The 15,049-nt window shown below is 46.2% G+C and overlaps 1 protein-coding gene across 6 annotated transcripts in view; it reads right to left on the bottom strand.

Moving 5' to 3' along the window:
• The window catches only part of ALS2 (alsin Rho guanine nucleotide exchange factor ALS2), a 90,591-nt gene that overhangs the window by 13,596 nt on the left and 61,946 nt on the right, over positions 1–15,049 (bottom strand). For 4 of the 6 annotated variants that reach the window (XM_078603682.1, XM_078603680.1, XM_078603679.1 and 1 more), the window contains 5 exons: positions 14,020–14,177; positions 11,529–11,633; positions 9,884–10,060; positions 8,855–8,900; positions 6,566–6,627 (listed from right to left, as the gene is read on the bottom strand). In XM_078603682.1, the coding sequence (XP_078459808.1) occupies positions 6,566–6,627; positions 8,855–8,900; positions 9,884–10,060; positions 11,529–11,633; positions 14,020–14,177 (548 nt within the window). Of the gene's footprint in view, positions 1–6,565; positions 6,628–8,854; positions 8,901–9,883; positions 10,061–11,528; positions 11,634–13,984; positions 14,178–15,049 lie in introns of those variants that run through there. The other 2 variants (XM_078603683.1, XR_013586508.1) reach the window with 2 other exon arrangements.

Consider the following 15,049-nt stretch of genomic DNA (forward strand, 5'->3'; position numbering starts at 1 on the left):
TGATATGCACTCCGCAGGGAATGGATTCTTTGCTCCGCTGCAAGCTTCCTACCACCATTCTCCCATTGACATATTTCGTTGTTTCCTCTTAGTACCTTTCACGCGACGGTTTATGGTATAGTGTATAACATATTATATAATAATAAATAGTATTAAAGTGTAATGTTTAATACAATGTATGAGGTAATATATAGTATCGTAATTTTATAGTGAATATATAGCAGTGTGCTATACAGTTGAGTGGGTAGAATAAAACATAGTGTAATATGACAAGGTATAGTCAATAAGCATATTAGTTGCTGCGGCGCCTTATTATTAACATTCTTTCCCTTTATTAATTCTGACCTTACTCCCTCCCTTTGATGCTGCTAATCTTGCATAATGCATGGGCATAATGACTTTAAACCCCTCGCCAAACCTCCTACGCATTTCACAAGTAGTGCTAATCGCATATCTGCATTTCCATAAATATGCTAAATTCCTCTTGATATGCAAATTATTTTGTCAAGACGCTCTTCGCTCCTCCATCCCAGCATAAATAGTCGCTCCAAGCCTGGAGCGTGACATTCAGACTCTGTCTACTTGACGGACCTGTTCTCCACCTGAGGACGGCTGCTTGCGTTGTGGCCGAAACGTCGTGAGAATTATTTTATTATGTTTTATTTTCATTATTTTATTACTTCCCTTCTACGTGACTTTACCGAAAGAACCAAGAAGATGAATCCCTGCAGTCACGAAAGCTTTAAATCGAAAAATCGTGGCAGAGAGTTCCAGAGTCTGGTCTGGCGGCCACACGGGAAACATCTCGGTGGCCCATCGACAAAAGCCTCGACCTGGGAACGGAGAGATCGGCACCCCCAGATCTTAGAGACCTTGAGGGGACTGATGGGTGCAACGTGAATTCTTTGCAAAATTGGAAGCCAGTGCAAGGAGGCCCGCACCTCCGATTAACATGGTTGGCTACATAACGGTGTGAAAGAAGTTCAACATACACACATACACGACAGGCATAATGTGATCTGAACAAGTTGTTCTGGTTAACACCCTAGCAGCCGCATTCTGAACATGCCACAGATTGTTAAGCACCTTCTTAGCCACACCAGGGAGCAAGACGGTGCAATATCATGAGAAGATACGAAGGTATGGAGCAGCTTCTCTGCATCTGAAGCCAAAATAATGGATCGGATATGGGAGATATTCTCGAGATGGAAAAATAAAGTCTTTGTGATCTTTTTAATGAGCCTTTAAGGATAGTGGGATCGCAGACGACCCCTAGATGTCTTAATTACTGCCAGTGCTGAACCCATTACACCTGGCCATCGATTGTAACACTGAAGAGTGCAGCTTTTGAAGCTGGTGGGGAGATCCAATGAGCATCACCTCTGTTTTAACACCATTCAAATGGAGTAACTTTTGTTGATAGAAGCCAGCACTGAAGTGAGCATGGAGGCAGGCAGCAGATTGTGCAAGTAAATGTGGATGTTATTCGCATAACAATAAAACTTTAGGCAAAAATGTCTGAGTGAATGGCCCAGTGGAACCAAGGACATTCAAAAGAGAAGAGGGCTAAGCACAGATCCCTGAGGAACCCCAAATGCACCTCTGATTAGCACGTTGGGGTACGTACGGTGGGAAAGAAGTTCAACATACAAATGAAACAGCACTGAGGACAAATATAAAATCTTCCATGGATATGAACTATTCTCGATGAATCTAGATTAAGCTTTCGTGACTGCAGGAATCCATACTCTTTGGTTATTTCGTTAAAGTCACGTAGATCTAAAATAAAATAAATCACGACGTTTCGATTGCAACCCAAGCAATCATCATCAGGTGGGAAAACCACAGCAAGAAAACGTTTTGCTGAAGTGGGAGAGAGAAAGAGTTGCCGTGGTAAGAGGTTACATAGGTAAGAAAGGGGGGAGGGGCAAGGGGGGGAGAGGGAGGGTAGGGGGAGCGCTGCGTGGACGCTAGGAGAGGGACGTGAGGCTGGGGGGGGGGGGAAGTGGGCGGGGCTGGAAGTGGGAGGCCGAGAGAGCTGGGGATGCGGGGGGGTAACTCGGAAAAATAGACCAGTACCCGGCCGATATGATAGACAACCACTATAAAGCAGTTAGGGTTTTACCTGGTTAAAGACATCCTTCCAATGATTGCTCAATTTGTATTTATCTTCTCGGTTGAAGGTATGTCTATGTTTACATATCTGGATGGCTTCATGAACAAACCTTTGATAGTCGCCCAAAGGTTTGCAGAATACATTGGTCTCGGAAAAAACAATATCACGCGAAAAATTTGGATTTAAAGCTTTCCTGACTGCAGGGATTCATATTCTTGGTTCTTTCGGTAAAGTCACGTAGAAGTGAAATAATAAAATAATAAAAATAAAACATAAAAATTATCACGACGTTTCGATTGCAACACAAGCAATCATCATCAGGTGTGATAACTACAGCCAGGAAATTTTAGCTGAAGTGGGAAAGATGCTGTGGTAAGGGGTTATATAAGTAAGAGAGGGGGGAGGAGCAAGGGAGGGGGGGGGAGTAGGGGGAGGGTAGCTTTGCGTGGAATGCTACTGGACAGGGGGGGGGGAAGTGGGCGGGGCTAGAAAGGTGCAGAAAACAAATGCCACTGTAGCAAGGCCAATGAAAGACACGAAAGCAACAGTAGCAGACGTTGAAGTGCAAAAAAGCCAACACCACTACAGTAAAGCCAATGAAAGACAGCAAAGCAACAGTAGCAGTACTGCCAAACGCTGGGGATGCAATTAACTCAACAGAATAGATTAGTGCTTGGTAAATATGATGGAACAACCAGTTAGCGAGCCCACAGTGTTATAACAAAATCAACAAAGATCCTACTAACCGCTTGGCTACAAAAACCAACAATATCATTACCAGTTCGACTTCCCTAATCGAACCATTCAAACGGCTCTCCCTAAAACCCTCTGCTACTAGACCACCCAGATTCTATGGTCTTCCTAAAATCAATAGAGAAGGTACTCCACTTCGGCTCGTCGTTTCCACTATCAACTCACCTACCTACAAACTGGCTCGTTTTCTGTCTAGCACCTTGCTTCCATTCATGGGCAAGACTACCTCAGCAGTACGTAACTTAGCTCACTTGGTCTCTCTAATCAAGGGCATTTCATTGTCCCCAGATGATTTGCTCATCAGCTTTGATGTAGTTTATCTGTTCACCAAGGTTCCTGTACATGTCACCTTAGCAATAATTGAAGACTTAGTCCACATGGACTGAATCCTGATGTACCTACTCTGGTTAGACACTGCCTTACCAATACTTACTTAACCTGGAATGGTACTTTGTACAAACAAAATGAAGGTACCCTCCATGGGTTCCCCCTTATCACCAGTTATAGCGAATGTTTTCATGGAGAAATTTGAAACAGATGACATCCAGACATCCACCCTACGTCCTTCCTTGTGGAAGAGATATGTAGATGACACTTTCGTCATTTGGCCACATGGCCTGCCAGCTTGAACCAATTTCTCAACCACATCAATTCCATACACCCATCCATCAAATTCACCATGGAAGTTGAAAAGGATAGTAAGCTACCTTTCCTGGATGTTTTGTTTGAGAAGAGACCTGACGGCTCATTGGGACACTGTCTACAGGAAATCCACCCTCATGGATTCCTATCTGAAACCTGATTCCCAACACTATCCAGCACAAAATAATTCCCTCATCAAAACACTACACCATAGGGCCCACTGCATTTCCGACCAACACCACCTAGCCAGTGAACTGGAACACGTACACAAGGCCCTCAAGATGAATGGGTACTCGGACCGCATTATTCGCAAAGCTGTTTCTCCAACCATGGAGAAACAACCCCCTGAGAAGCCGATCAAAACCATCATGTTACCATACATAGCAGGTGTTACCAAAAAGATTTCCAAAATCTTAAACAAATACAAGATCCAGGTCCGATTCAATACAGTACACAAAATCCTGGATCTAATCCCATCTGTGAAGGATGTCATTCCTGACATGCAATATCTTGGAGCAGTTACATCGGGGAAACGAAACCGTGTCCGTGAATTCTAGATTTGAAGCTTTCGTGACTGCAAGGATCCATATTCTTAGGTTTTTCGGTAAAGTCACGTAGGTAAAACATCAAAATTAATAAAAATAAAATAAAAAATCACGACGTTTCGGAGGCAACACAAGTCTCCGTCATCAGGTGGGACCGTCACAGCCGGATCAAGCCCACCGAGTTGTAGCAATGATCGGCAACGGCCGAAGAATCAGTTCTGCCGTGTTTCAGATCTGACTTGTGCTCGCGGACACGATCAGAAACATGACGTTTCGTTTCTCCAATGTAGCAATCACCACAAATGCAACTCAATTTGTAGACTCCAGGATACTGTAAGTCAGGAACGACATCCTTCACAGATGGAATCAGATCACGGATTTTATGCACTGTACTGAATCGGACTTGGATCTTATGTTTGTTTAGAATTTTGGAGATCTTTTTGGTCACGCCAGCTATGTATGGTAACGTGATAGTTTTGGTCGGAGTTTCACGTGGCTGTTTCTGTGTGGTGGGAGAGACAGCTTGGTGGATAGTACGGTCAGAGTATCCGTTTATCCTGAGGGCCCGATGTACATGTCTTTTCCGAGACCAAGGTTCTCTGCAAACCTCCCGGCTACCATCAAAGGTTTGTACACGAAGCCATACAAATATACAAACGCAGACATAATTTCAACCGTGATGATGGGTACAAACTTAGTAATCATTGGAAAGATGTTATCAACCACGCAAAAAAGACTTAATTACACTTTTTTGGACCATCTTATCTGACAGGCACTATTTTACTTTACTTTACCGAGTGTTAACATCCCCAATGTTTAACAGTACTCTCTTCATTGGTATAAACATGGGCATTTTCGTTCTTTTTCAATCATGTGTATCAGGCCTCCCCTCCCCCTCTCTGTCCAATGCGTTGGCGTGTGCAGCAGAAACCGCGTCCAAGCCGCCGTCCATCATTTTGGCCCCGCCCCCCTCCCCCTCCCGATGCGTTGTACGTGGCACTCCGTGCCGTCTTTGAGCCCCGCCCCCCTCCCTCCTGATACGTTCCATTCATTGGCTACCACATTCTGATGAGCTCCCCCCCTCTCCTCCCCCCCTCAACTTGCTTTTAAGGGATTACATCTTGAATCATTGCCTCACTTGATGCAGCTAATCCGGCTGTGACGGTCCCACCGGATGACGGAGACTTGTGTTGCCTCCGAAACGTCGTGATTTTTTATTTTATTTTATATTTATTAATTTTGATGTTTTACCTACGTGACTTTACCGAAAAAACCTAAGAATACGTGTCCGTGAACACAAGGCAGATCTGAAACACAGGCGTAGCTGACCATTGTTATAACGCTGTGGGCTCACATGATATAGTTTTTTTCCGAGACCAAGGTACTCTGCAAACCTTCGGGCTACTATCCAAGGTTTGTTCATGAAGCCATCCAGATATATAAACAGACATAACTTCAACCAAGAAGATGGATACAAATTGAGCAATCATTGGAAGGATGCCCTTAACCAGGTAAAACCCTAACTGCTTTATAGTGGTTGTTGTCTATCATATCGGCCGGGTACTGGTCTATTTTTCCGAGTTAACTTCCCCCCCCCCGCATCCCCAGCTCTCAGCCTCCCACTTCCAGCCCCTCCCACCTTCCCCCCCCAGCCTCACGTCCCTCTCCTAGTGTCCATGCAGCGCTCCCCCCCACTCCCTCTCCCCCCCTTGCCCCTCCCCCTTTCTTACCTATATAACCTCTTACCACGGCAACTCTCTCTCTCTCCCACTTCAGAAAGAAAATGTCTTGCTGTGGTTTTCCCACCTGATGATGATTGCTTGTGTTGCAATCGAAACGTCGTGATTTATTTGATTTTATACCTACGTGACTTTACCGAAAGAACCAAAGAGTAAATATTCTCGATGAGTCTGATAATATCTGTAACAGCGGAAAACTAGCGGTCTACTGGTTTGCCGCAAGGATGGAAATGCATAGAGCAAGACACGTAGCAGATTAACTGGGAAATGTGTTGTATCGGTCAGCATTCTGGTCTTGCAATCTGGAGTTCACTGGTCCGATTCCATCTCCCAGTGCAGCAGTTTAAATATAATTTTCTTAAATCGCACCCTGCAGTCGTTCACCTAGCAGTGTCAATGGGTAAAGCATACAAAGTGTGGGTACGCCCAGCTCTTCTTTCAAGATGCCTGATCAGCGTGGATGAATAGACACAATACCCGCTAGAGCTCCCTCGAGTGAGGCCCTTCTGCCAGCAGTGGTGTGAGCAAGCAATTGCAAGGCTGCACATTTTTACCTTTTATCTGAGAATACGAGGGCAAATGTACCCACGCGGTGACCAGCCGGGGCTGCTGTGCTGTTTGTACACCCGCAAGCGCCAATCGGTGCACTCACTGCTAACACTCCACTAGAAATACATTTTCGTTAATGACTGTTGGAACCGGTTACCGGTTAATGTTTAAAATAGCCTCGCGACGACTCAACCAGCACGAGTGCAGGCCTGAGCACCTACCTGATTTGCTGGAGTGAATCGACGGCTTCCGCGAAGCAGATGTCACGCAGCTCCGACAGTCTCTGCGGCGACACAATTTGGACACAGCAACCGGCGTCATCGCCACACAGCCCCAACAAGTGTGGTGGCAGTAACCACACAACATGTTGACAGTGATCGGTTGTCATCGTCACACAGGCCCGAACAATCATGGTGGCAGCAACCGCAACCACACCACATGTGGACACAGCGACCGGCGTCATTGTCACGCAGCCCAAACAACCGTGGTGGCAGCAACCCATGCGGCAGCTTCATTGATCATTGTAGCCGTGAATCCCATGACGAAATCATCAATCACCAGCTATGATCAAGCCACTTCTGGATGAATCCCCGTCCATAACGTTGGCATCCCTTACACTCGCATGCTGCTTTAATCTAGCCTGCTGCTGCACCATCTCCATGGCGATTGTCTGTCTGGCGTTCCCTCTATTGGCTGCCATTCCACCACCAGTGTCGTCGATCAGTTATCTTCCCTTCTAGCGGTGTCCTGCCCAAGTCCACTTAATTTCTCTGATCTACGAGCTCCTCTTGGGTCTCTCAATGTAAATGCAACCGTACTTCGCTCAGTACTTTTCAACGTTTGTTGTATTGTCTTTGCCAGTGTCAGTTCATTTGTTCACCAAACAAAGGAAAATGTATGTCATAAGGATGCAGTCATACAACACAATCATGTCTCTTTAATTTTCGATTTAAAGCTTTCGTGACTGCAGGGATTCATCTTCTTGGTTATTTCGGTAAAGTCACGTAGAAGGGAAATAATAAAAGAATAAAAATAAAATAATTCTCACGACGTTTCGGCCACAACGCAAGCAGCCGTCCTCAGGTGAAGAACAGGTCTGTCGGAAAGACAGCGTCTGAATGAACACAACCAGGCTTGGCAGCGTATATTTAAGCTGGGTTGGAGGGGGAATAGCGCCTTGACAAAGGAATTTGCATATCAAGAGTAATTTAGCATATTTATGGGAAATGCAGATATGGGATTAGTCACTACTTGTGGAATGCATAGGAGGTGGGCGGGGGGTTTCAAAGTCATATCATGCCCGTGCATTATGCAGGATTAGCAGCATCAAAGGGAGGGAGTAGGGTTAGCATTATAAAGGGGAGGAATGTTAATAGTATGGAGCTGTAGCAGCTAAGCCACCACATAAAAAAAAACTAAAATATAAACTACATCATTATCATCAATATACTAAATATACTCTCCAATAGTAGTTAGTAGCTCAGCTTATTGGAGAGTATATTTAGTATATTAATGATACTGATGTAGTTTATATTTTAGTTTTTTTACGTGGTGGCTTAGCTGCTGCAGCTCCATACTATTAACATTCCTTCCCTTTATTAATGCTAACCCTACTCCCTCCCTTTGATGCTGCTAATCCTGCATAATGCACGGGCATAATATGACTTTGAAACCCCCCGCCCATCTCCTACGCATTCCACAAGTAGTGACTAATCCCATATCTGTATTTCCCATAAATATGCTAAATTCCTCTTGATATGCAAATTCCTTTGTCAAGGCGCTCTTCCCCCTCCAACCCAGCTTAAATATACGCTGCCAAGCCTTGTTGTGTTCATTCAGACGCTGTCTTTCCGACAGACCTGTTCTTCACCTGAGGACGGCTGCTTGCGTTGTGGCCGAAACGTCGTGAGAATTATTTTATTATGTTTTATTTTTATTATTTTATTATTTCCCTTCAATGTGACTTTACCGAAAGAACCAAGAACATGTCTCTTTACTTTGGCAATTAACAGAGGCAAATTGGGATCGAAATGATGAAATGTAAGTAAGGCAGAACATGTTGCCGTGATTTTGAAAAGCACCAAAATAATGTTCCTAAATAAGAGAGTTATAAATGAATGCATACTATTTTGGTTCAGAATTACCACGGTAATTATCCATTAAATTCATGGCCATGGCAAGGAAAAAAATACGATCATTCACGTAAATGTTACGGATGAAGGTGGGATGGTGCGGTACGTCACAGAGATGTCACACTGATTGGTACAGAGAGTGGGCTTGGGTAGAGTGCATGAGAAGGGACAATGGCTGCTGGACAAGACTTGTAATGTAATTGCCGACATAGAAAACCACAGTGGAGATGGAGCGATGGGCTCATGTGGAGATGGTTTGTGACATCGCAGAGCCATGCGGCACAGCGACGGCTTTCATCCAGCAGTGGTGGTGGTGAGGATGATGATGATAAAGACAATAGGTGGCTTGTCTCATTCACCCCCGTGATGAATACTCACATGCTGATTGTCTGTGAGCATTGACTCACTCAGGGGCCAAAATTTCCTGTAGGAACATAGAAGAGACAATAGAGGTGCACAATGAAGCGATGAAAATGCAGAAAGAGACTCAGCAGCAAGGCTTTCTTTGATAAACATCTGTGATAAAATAATAAAACAAATAGTATTTCGATGGACAAAACAACATTGTGGATAATCAATGATTTGTGCATGACATGGCCTTGCGGTAGCACATTTGCCGCTTGTTTCAGAGGTTCGCCATTTGAAACTGGCAGGCCGCCCTTGTTATTATTGCATGTATAGTAGCAATAAAATATACTTCACGCAATCTGCTTCACAGCCAATGTTAAAGAAACCATAACATAATTTGTAAAGAGCAGGTCCATTGCTGTGGTGGTATCATGGGGGTTCAATTAGCCAAATTTGACATATTATCCACAAATTTTCGCAATTGGGATTCCACGTAGCAATCAGTGCCCCCCTTACTGTAGACTAACTCCCACTTGCAGGCCACGTGCCGAGTCATCTTGTGTCCTAAGGGAGCTGCCGCGTCTGGGGGGAGGGTGCCCTTTCAAATGTCCGAGGAGGGTTAGATGCAAGTTTGAAAAATAAGACTAGGTTCTACCCTTTCTGGCAATAAAAAAGGTGTTATAGATACCTTAAGCAAGGAATCAAGTCTGCATTAATCACAAGTACTTGTGGTGAACATGCACACAAAAAATGCTTTGATTATAATATACGCATTGTCTTTGAAACCGATTGGCCAACACCAGAGACAGCCTTCTATATGGCCTAGTCTTACCATTGTCAAACCACAGAATGCCAAAAGGCAAACGGTACAAAGACAATGAACGTTATCACTGCATTTATAGCTTGGGGTGAGCAGCTATATCATGGGATCTTTTTATACTGCCAAAAAAAGTCCCATGATATAGATGCAAGTTACTCGTCAAGCGCAAGGCGCTCCGGGACGGCCCCCCGGCGGTGTAATGGAGGGCACTCTGGGTGTGCATGGGAGCGCCCACGTACTGCTGCACCCCGAGGAAGGAAAGCAGCCCCGTGTCCGACTGCTTGTTAAGTCTCCGCACACGCTCCCAGAAGTCGTCGTCGGGCCGCTCGTTGTGCAGCGCATAGAGTGTGAAGAGCGGCGGGTAGAGGCGCGGCAGCAGCAGTGGCAGCACCAGGCCCAGGCTCGTCACCGTCTCCCTGCCGCCAGTAATGCACGCTTTCACTCACGTCAACTGCCTCCGTTACTATGTCCTTAGTTTGTTGTCCTTCCCCCCCACCTCCGATTGGCCATGGTTGGCTACGTAAGGTGCAAAGGAAGTTCTACATACATACATAGATATGTCACTCACCTGGCCAAGGCATTAAAGCAGCTTGGTTTTATTTTCCACCCCCAAAGCCACTTTAAACTCTGAATAATAAATACTGCTGCTATTCAAAGCACACATTCAGATGAAGTTGGAATCCTGCCATCACATTTGGGATGAAGCACCCAGGCTCCCAACCTCACTGCACTCGATAAAATTCAATGTAGGGCAGTCAGAGTGATTGATGATCCAGCACTCCCTGATTCAATCCAATCACGCGCTCATCGGCAGTCACCTCTCCTTTTCAATTTTCTATTGCTACCACCATGGTTACTGTTTCCATGAACTTTACTAATTGATTCCTCCACCCATGTCAAAGACTTGGTCTACCAGATTCACTGTTACACCTCATCTATACTGTGTTCAACCACCACACTCCAGGTCACAACAACAAACTTGTCCACTCACCCACCCACTCAGTCAACCATCTATAGGTCACCCCCGACTTAAGACAGCTCGACTTGCGACTCCCCGCATTTATGACCTTTCTTATAGTCAGTACGACCCCCACAAAACGACCAAAACTTGTATCTACGACCGCCTAACGACTGCTACCGACACTGAGTCGATTGTCGACGAGTCTGCGCTTGACATGTGCAGACTCATTGCCTGATGGCGCTGCTTTGCTCTGCTGCCGTATGCGTTATGTACAGTATAGCCTGACAGTTCTCATCTACGCCTAAAGCGAATGCAGCATCTCTTTTGCAAATTTTCTTAAACTTGTTTATTGTTTTCGCCTTTCGCTATGTCTGAGAAGAGGAAATGTGATGCACATGCAAAAAGGTACTTAAGAATACCAGTCATTGGCAAATCCAATCAGCTCCACATCCTCCTCCACCGCACCAGTCCATCTCTTCTCCAGCCTATGCCATGCCTGTTTAACCCCTCTATCCAGCCACACAGAAGCTGCTTGGGCATGCTATGGCTGGATATGCAGGCTGCATGACCCAGCCAACGCAGCCTCGCTTATCAGAGCTCACTGATGTGCATGTGTCCAGATCTTTTAAGGATCTACGGTCTCCTCACCACAATCCAGGGCACAACAACACACTCAGTCACTCACCCACTGAGTCACCAATACATCTACTCACCCACCCCCCGACTAACAAACTCACTCACTCACCACACTGCAGGTGACACTTATCGATTACAACTTTAACAGTGTTGTTTGCTGATGACCACTTGACGTTGTGGGCAATTGGGCCTGTGCTCAGCTGTAATGTGAAGAAAAACATCGTGCAATAATGACTGTCATTTGACGAGAATAATAGCAACGGTTTTCCATACGGTGGGATTCTTACCCTGCCTCCTCCACACAGGTTGCCAATGCGGGCTCAGGGTTCGCTGATTCACCCTGGGGAGGCCTCAGGCATTGTCCCTCCTCTGGCAGCCCAGGAAACAGGAACCTGCATGACCGCATCAACCACAAAGAACTGAACAGAGGCAGTGTGCAGTCGCAGCACATGCTGAGAGTGGTACAAGTGGTGTTGGATCACTCATCTCCATAGCCATACGATAGATCAATTATTTATTTGGGCAAGGCCAATGACCTGGCCAAATACATGTCGTGTCACTGTCCACCATCTGGCAGCCAAAAAACTAAATTGTTACACACACAAGCATTTAACAACACGCAAATTGTATCCGTCGCGACTTAAGCCGTTTGTTCATCCCCGTCACGTCGTCTCATCTCCAATTTCCGCGGGCCGAGGGTCGGGTGTGCCGGGCGAGCTGGGGGGCACGCCTGTAAAGGTGGTCTCTCAGGGTGGCTCTGTGGTCCCGCCCACAAGATTGATGCTCGTGAAACCCCCGGCGCTGCCGGATTCTGCTCCCCTGGACGCCCCGCTGAGTGCGGAGCAGCTGGCAACTGACCGCCCCCCGTCGACACTGCCACCCGTGACGGAGCGGCCGCACTCGCCCGCCAGCACTGACATTCCCCCCGGACCTTCCAGTTAGCTTAGGCCCACCATGCCTGGGGGTCCGGCCACACAGACCCGTTCAAAAACCGCACGCTTTAAATTACTCTTTCACACGTTGCATGTTGTCACTCCGGTTGTTTATTGTTCGGTGCGTGCGTGATTTTACAGGGGTGCATCAGAGGTTGAGAGGGTCCTGTGAGCTAACTAGTTCATACATGTTTGTTGTGTTTTTTTTTCTCTCTGATGTGTACATATGTTATTTGCGTAATTTATTGTCGTTCGCCGGCTATTTATTGCCGTTCTGATTTGTTGTGAGGCACACGTTCTTGTTCTTTATATGGTCACAGCCGGGACGGCTGTATATTACACGGGGGGGGGGGGCAGGGGGTGATGTAGTGACATATGACGTCACTACCGTGTCGGGTCAGTACACACATGACGTCACTGCTTGTTCGGTATGGAGGCTGTTGACGAGTGCCACGGGGGTTGTGTCAGGCCGTGGCACTCTGAGTGACCTGGCTGGTCACGTGACCGGATCCAGGTGGGGGCCAGGGGCCCAAGGGGACTTTGGGGGTCACGTGGTCGGAGAGTGGAGCCTTCTCGTAGGTTCGAGAAGGGGGGCGTGGCCAGAGTGTGACCAGCCACGCCTTGGGGGCTTATAAGCCGGCTCGGCACAGAGAGCTGGGCTGTTCGTGCCTGGGATGAAGACGTCTCATGAAGAATCTGAAGAAAGAAGCCTCCAGTCATCGTGGCCGAGCAGAAGCCCTCCTGGCTTGGCCACGCCAAGTAGTACCAGAGTGTTAGCGAGAATAGGACGGTGGTCACCACCTTATGTGTAGGGTGTGTTGCAATTGTGTTGTAGTTATATAAATAAGTGTTGTCTCCACACGAGTGTGTGCGCCTCTGTCGAACCATTACACATAGATGCCCTACAGATGTCCTTTAGCGCAACTCCAACACTAATGTACCAATTTTTCGATTTAAAGCGTTCGTGACTGCAGGGATTCATCTTCTTGGTTCTTTCAGACTGTCTACTCGACAGACCTGCTCTCCACCTGAGGACGGCTGCTTGCGTTGTGGCCGAAACGTCGTGAGAATTATTTTATTATGTTTTATTTTTATTATTTTATTATTTCCATTCTACGTGACTTTACCGAAAGAACCAAGAAGACTAATGTACCATTTTTTATTACAAAAGCGCTGTATAAAATCATAGATAAGATAAGATGCACATGGATAGTGTTCTAATGTTATTGAGCTGCAGCATGTCAGTGACCACCGTATGCATAACTTGTGGATAGCATTTGGACACGTTTCACTCTAAACTACGACAAGCCTCTTCGTGTTAGACAGCAGAAATCAGAATTGGCTGTGAAAGTCTACAGATTAAGTTATTTATTTCATTTACACTTATTTACCCAGGAAAAATCCGCAATGTTTTTGAGAAGGATCCTGTCAAGTTTTCACAGTTGGAGGAGACGTTCCTGTGTGTGTGTATGTTGAACTTTTTTCGCACCGTACGTAGCCAACCGTGCTTATCGGAGGTGCGGGTATGTAATCCCAATTTGCAGGTGATTTTTCAGCATTGAAATATTTGGCCAATATCAGATACATTGTGTGTATTTTTTTTTTTAGCCGTGCAAAAAAACAAAACCAGAGAAGTCAGAGGAAACCCGGGCAGAACAGGGAAATAATATTTTTAAAAGCCAGGTACAGAAAGGTAGCCAAGTAGGAAATTTAACCCTGGTCCTCTCTGTGAGGAACAAGCGTCACCACAGCACCAGCCTGCCCGCCCCGCCCACGTCACTCCGTGAACAACGCTCCCTTCCGAGGCTCACGTGAAGCTGCGACAAGTGAAGAGGGGCTCCCCTACCGCACGATGCCGAAGATGCGCTGCGCGTAGGAGCGCACCTCCTCCACGGCCTGGGGCAGCAGCCGCTTGTTGGCACCCACGCCCACGTAAGTGGCACGGTAAACGGTCACCAGCGTGGCCACCAGACGGCCCAAAGGGTGCACGACGGTGTCACACGCCTGCTCACCGCACACACACACCCCGGCACAGTCATCAGCGACAACATTTGTGAGGAAGTCGACAGTGGTAGTCCCGTGGACTTACTTGCCCCTTGCCATAGGAATGAGGAATTTTCACCACTGGCTCAGGGGTGTAAATGAGAGATGAGCACCAATGCCTAAATAACTAATTTGAGCAGGAAATCATTTAAACCTCAACACAGAAAAATCTTGACTTAAAGCTTTCATGACTGCAGGAATTCATATTCTTGGGTCTTCCGGTAAAGTCACGTAGATAGGTTCAAAGAAAAATAACAAAACATAACAAAAAAACATCTGAGGACCCAATCAAAACCATCACCTTGCCATACATAGCAGGGGTCACTAAAAAGATTTCCAAAATCATGAGCAAACACAAGATCCAGGTTCGATTTAACACAGTACATACAATTTGTGATCTGATCCCATCTGTGAAGGATGTGATCCCTGACATGCAATACCCCGGCGTCTACAAACTAAGCTGTGTCTGTGGCAGTAGTTACATTGGGGAAACTAAGCGACATGTCTCGGACCATGTTCGTGAACATAAGGCAGATCCTGACACACGGTAGGACCAATACCTCGGCCATGGGTGATCATTGTTTTAATGCGGTAGGCTCACACGAAGTTGATTTCTCTGGCTATCAATAGAGATTCGTTCATGAAGCCATCCATTTTTATAGACAGACACAATTTCAACCGAGAAGATGGGTACAAACTGAGCAACCATTGGAAGGACCTTATCAACCAGTTTAAGTCATAATTGGCTATGATGTTCCCATCCTACCACCTTCCGATGTTAATTGTACTTTACGCCCATTTCAAACTTGCGCTTTCACCGGGTTCACATGAGC

This window comes from Lampetra planeri, chromosome 21 (genome assembly GCF_965212315.1).
Source record: "Lampetra planeri chromosome 21, kcLamPlan1.2.h2, whole genome shotgun sequence".
Taxonomy (NCBI): Eukaryota; Metazoa; Chordata; class Hyperoartia; order Petromyzontiformes; family Petromyzontidae; genus Lampetra; species Lampetra planeri.